Source organism: Brachyhypopomus gauderio, unplaced genomic scaffold (genome assembly GCF_052324685.1).
Source record: "Brachyhypopomus gauderio isolate BG-103 unplaced genomic scaffold, BGAUD_0.2 sc56, whole genome shotgun sequence".
NCBI lineage: Eukaryota > Metazoa > Chordata > Actinopteri > Gymnotiformes > Hypopomidae > Brachyhypopomus > Brachyhypopomus gauderio.
Window position 1 is genome coordinate 340,612 of NW_027506879.1, and position 5,279 is coordinate 345,890.

The window sequence follows — 5,279 nt, forward strand, 5'->3', positions numbered from 1 at the left end:
GTAAAATCTTTGCCCCACGTTTACACAGACGCCTGATCAATTGGAGATGAAGGTGTTTGTGACCAGTATGGGGGAAACGCGACAGAGATCACGCTGCTGTATCCCGAGCTAAAGTGTGTGTGTGGGTGTGCACGGGCCACAAGAGGTGTCGACTGAGCCAGTTTGAGAGAGTGAGAGTGTGTGTGGGTGAGGACGAGGAAGCAAACAAAGGCAAACTGACAGTACACGATCATTTTTGACAGTAATAATTATCCATTACACCTAACTGTTCATCCTGAATCTTTGTATGCTGATACCTAAAGATGTTTGCTCCAATTTAAGGAAAGATTATGTAAATGAGTTTGTGCGTAGAAACACTGTAGAAAACAGTGTAGGGAGTCTGATTTTCCTTGTGCTGCTTATGCAGATTTTATCTCGTTAGACGTTAAGTCCAAATTGAGATAAAATGCCTGAAAGCAAAGGGAAAGAGGAAAAAGTCCTGTGATCCTGATAACTGCAAAAGCCTCAGAGCAGCGTCAGAACTTGGGGGAGGGGAATCTCTGAGAGTCAGACGGAGGGAGGGAGAGAGAGAGAAAGAGAGAGAGAGAGAGAGGGAGCTGGCGTTGGTGTAGAAATAGGAGGCCATTTGTCAAACCATCAGTATTTCTGTATGAGACAGGATAATATTCTGAAGACAGGCTGCGATACAACTGCGGACTATGCCTGGTTTCCATGGACCGTTTCCACACATGGACTGCAGGGGCGTGGGGCGCTGGGGTGCTGGGGCTGCCCATCTGTTATGGCACTGATGCTGTGATTTCTGGAGAGAGTCTCCTAATGCACAATAATGGAAGTGATCAAAATGATTATCACCATGAAGGGGAAAAGTAGCCGGAGACCCTGGAAAAGGCTGATGCCAAATTTGGATCATAAAGAGCAGTGAGTTTTCTCTTTTTTTATGTGTTTATTTTTAGCGTTTGACCCGCTGGATGTAAGACTCTAAAAGTACGGTACATGTGCCAGGAGCATCGGCTCAGTTTGCTGAGCAGAACAGACGGTGAATATCCCGAGCCTGCACAGGAGAGATGTGCTGATAGGTGTGCATCTATTTATTTCCACCAGTTTATAGGGATGAGCTCCTGCATCTGCATGACCATGAGCCTGAAAAACTCATGAAGTTGCTTCCATTCGACTTGTTGTTGCTGTGGATAAGTGGAACGTACGTATGTTTAAAGAATGTCTTTCTTACGTAGAGGTGTTCACAGCATTGCATATTTGACACTTTTCTAACTGAAAGTTTCATCTCCTCAGCTACTGCTTGAAATCCACCATAAATAGCAAATTATTAATCCAAAGTGGTGGAAAGTGCTTAACAGGAACAACTTTACTTTTTACATTTTACACCAGTGAACACCTTGCCTATGCTGGACGCGTGCTAACAGCCATTTGTTTATACAATGGGGAAACCATTGAGTCGTCCAGGCTGCCTACGCCAGAGTCCTTGTTGCTCAAAGAAGACGGAGAGAGAAGGCTACAATGAAGACGGCTACATCCCCCAACGCTCCATCTATGACACGATGTGTATAAATGAGCAGATTGACCATGGCTCCGCCCACAGCACTCTGGGATCAAGGATCGGTCGAGATACTGACTTCTCCAGTAATGGCTCCCTGGGTGGTGACATGTTTGATACCAGGTCTTCTGTGCTGCTCACCGGTGGGAGAAGACTGGATGAGAGGTTTATTTTTGACTCACTGAAGCTGGCCAATGATGAGCTTAGATCTCCAGGAGGGTTCGTGAGGTCAGCTTCTCCAAGTGTGTCATGTTCTTCAGCTCCTGGTGGATCCATGAACAAGAGGCATCACCTCCAGGACAGTGGCAAGAAGGATAACCTCTGCCGGCACTCATGGAAGGTTCTTACACCTCCCAAGTTCCCAGATGCTTTAGAACTTTCACCAGGAGAAAAGAACTTCTTAAACCCAGGGTTGGCTTTCTTTCCAAACAGCATCACCTCCCCTCAGATCTCCCCCTTTTCTGGCTCCCCCTTCTCTACAGGCACACACACCCCATCTGTGTTCTTCTCCCCTTCTCCCCTGCCTTACCATCAGCAGTTCCACAGACAGTCTCTCCCCACCCAGCCCACGTCACCCAGACCTCCACTCTCAGAACTGTCAGTGAGTGGTCTCATGTGTGGCACTGAGATACAAGGAGAAAGAGATAAAGAGCATGAGAACAGGGGGGATGTGATCATGGTGAAAGAGAGGGTCTTCGAGACTTTTAAACCAAAGCCTATTGAGCCGGTTAGTGAGCCTCAACCTGCCACACCAGAGCCACCAGAGAATGACACCGCACCCCTGTTACACTCACAGGTCTCCAAGTCCCCTACAGTCTGTACAACTTCAATGGAGTCCACTTGGCCACGGAGGTTGATTGGACGGAGGAGGACAGTGAGGCAGGGCGGTGCGGTCCACAACCTCCCTATTCTTCCCCCTTTGCCCTCGCTGCTTTTACGGAGTGTGTCTGACAAAAAGCCCATGCCACGTCTTTCCCCCTTTCCTGAGCACCAGGGAAAAGTGGAGGGGCAGTTGGGTAAATCCATGTTAAAAAGTGAATTGAAGGAATGTTCTTTACAAGACTGGAAGATCTTAAGGGAGATAGAGGAGCGCAAAAGTGGCTCATTCAAAACTGAGATGAAAGAGGAAGTCATAGGCCAAATGGCACCTCTTCAAGAAAAGGCTGAGGAGAGCGGTGATGATAACACCCATTCAGAGTGTGAGGTGGAGAACTGGGAGGCTGTATTGGAGATGGTTAATTCACTTTGGGATGAAACATGGAAAGACACAGATTCACAGAATTTAGGCTCCTTGAGGCGATGGCCACTCCTGAATCCTCCAACAGGATTTGGTGGGTCTCAGGCCCCGTCTGCCACCAGCTCAGAGCTCGGTGCTGAAGACCTGCTGGAACTTGAGAGATTAAGCAGAGAGGACTCTCTAGACTCAGAACTCCTCGATCTACCCCTGTATGAGTCAGACACACAGTTAAAGGATAACAAAAACGATGTTATTGTCACACAGCCAATAAGAAAAAATCTTGATAAACCTACGATTCCAACCATCTTGAGTCTTGACACAACCGAGACTCAGCTGGGGAATAAATGTGGGCAAACTGGATCACCAGATTCTAATCTAACCTTAGATTCAGACTCCAGTGGTGTTTACATGTCCAATCGCAGTGAGACCAGTAAAGAGGACATTACTTCTGCTGGTGACAAATCTATGCTTGAGCTAGACTTTGGAAGTATTACTTCACCTAACATGGGAGAGAGTGAACAAAGGATTTGCACAGTGACTGTGTCATATCCATCAGAAATAAATAAGCATTCAATTTTAGATAAGAGGCAGCCGTGTTTGTTGAGAACTGACAGCAAGGGTCCATGCCAAGAAATTCATACAAAAAAAAAGAAAACCAAAGGCACAGTTTCACTATTGGGCTCAAAGTCCATGGACAGTGAATCTCTAGGCCAAAAGATTCATAACACTGTGAACACATCAAAGACTGATGTGCCTCTGCCTCTGTCTCCCTCCAAACACAACGTCAAGGGGACTTTATTAGACATCGGTGATGTGGATCCTTTTGTTGCAACAGACAGTTTTGTCTACCTGGCAGTTTCAGTCGTGCCCCCTCCCCCCAAGGAAAAGGCATCAACTCCAGCACAAGAGCCCTCACCCCCAGCTCCATTAACAAAACCCTGCCCTTACCCTGATGAGTGTGACTTCCTGTCCACTGACAGCTTTGTGTATCTGGCTGCCCCAGACTGTCACCTGCTGGTTGCAGAAGGCCATTCTGTGTACGGTGACTCCAAAGATTCTGATTCTGAAGACAGTGGGTCCAGGGCAGACTTTGTTATGGCCTCTACAGTTGGAGACAGTGACTGGGACACAGACCTTTCTGATTCTGACCCTGAACCTGTGTCGGGCAAACCTGCATGGGACCACTGGGAGGAGCTGGAACAGGACGTCCTTCAAAGACTATTCAGTGATGACCAATCAGAACCAGGCAGAGAATGCCATGACAACCAAGCAGAGCATATTTCTTGCCGGTGTGGGGAGGTGGCTGCTATTATTGTCCAGGAGAGAGTTGAGGTGACTTCACAGCACACACAGGGGGGAGAACCACACACAGAGGTGAAGGCTGTATCCTAACAACTATTCTGGCAGTGGGAAAACATGCTGTAACACATTTTAGAAACCCGCACATTATTTGTATCTTATTTAAGAAACTAAGATGTTTTGATCATTTCCAAATTGAGAGACATGTCTTCATAATAAAATAAATTATCATACATTTTGGTAGAGGTGGTTTTCAGGGACATGGTGTGTTGCAAAACCTATTTCCATTGTTTTGCATTATAGGTCTCTTATTTAAGCAGTATTTAAACCTTTCAGACCTACGTCATTGTGATTTGCTTAGGTTGGTTTTTTGTTTGTTTATTGTTTTGATGACTTACTTCATTTGTTGCTTATGTTGACTATGATAAACTGCCCAAGCTGGCTATTAATAGGTTGTTGTGATTGTGAATTTTAAAGGGTTTTCATCAGAAAACACGAACATTGTTCTTAACTAAAACCTATAGTGCAATAGGATGTCATGTAAAAGAAACTATATTTGTTATGTACTGTATAATCTGCAGGGCAGTAATTAATGCTTTGTTATTGGGGTGATTTCAGAATGATTGTCGGAACACATGGAATTGTTGGTGAATACATACAACAGAGATGTGATGAATAAAACCATGTACTGTACAGATGTGATTATGACGAACACCATGTACTGTACAGATGTGATTATGACGAACACCATGTACTGTACAGATGACGTTCAGTGCACAGTGCTCAGTGCTGCTCAGTATTTGCTGAATTCAGATGGCACAGTTCAAAACTCAAGTGTTTACAGAATGACATTTTGTCTGTAAGCATATTAACAAGGCAATAGAAATGCATTATTGTACTGTCTGAGCTGTCAATAAAGCATATGTGAAATACCAGGGATATATCTGGCTTTCTCCTGCCTTTCTGTTGATTTATTTATTTATTTTACTAAGCTGAAAATACAACAAGATCTTGTGTGCAGAAGCCTCCCTTCTTCCTCCTCCTCCTCATCCTCACTCTTCTGCTTCTCCATCTGTCTCGTGGCCTAGTAATGTTTGATTTCTCATGTGTATTGTATGGGGGGGGTTAGAGGCGATGTGGGGGGGGGGGGTACTTGTGGCGATATAGGGGGGCTAGAGGGGGCTATTTTAG

At 45.4% G+C, this 5,279-nt stretch overlaps 1 protein-coding gene across 1 annotated transcript; it reads left to right on the forward strand.

Moving 5' to 3' along the window:
* The first annotated feature begins 595 nt into the window (after positions 1-595).
* Positions 596-5,031, forward strand: LOC143488855 (uncharacterized). Its single transcript, XM_076987802.1, has 3 exons — positions 596-918; positions 1,102-1,198; positions 1,387-5,031. Exon 3 carries the CDS (start codon positions 1,437-1,439, stop codon positions 4,179-4,181), a length of 2,745 nt encoding a protein of 914 aa, XP_076843917.1. The 5' UTR covers positions 596-918; positions 1,102-1,198; positions 1,387-1,436; the 3' UTR covers positions 4,182-5,031.
* Positions 5,032-5,279: the final 248 nt, after the last annotated feature.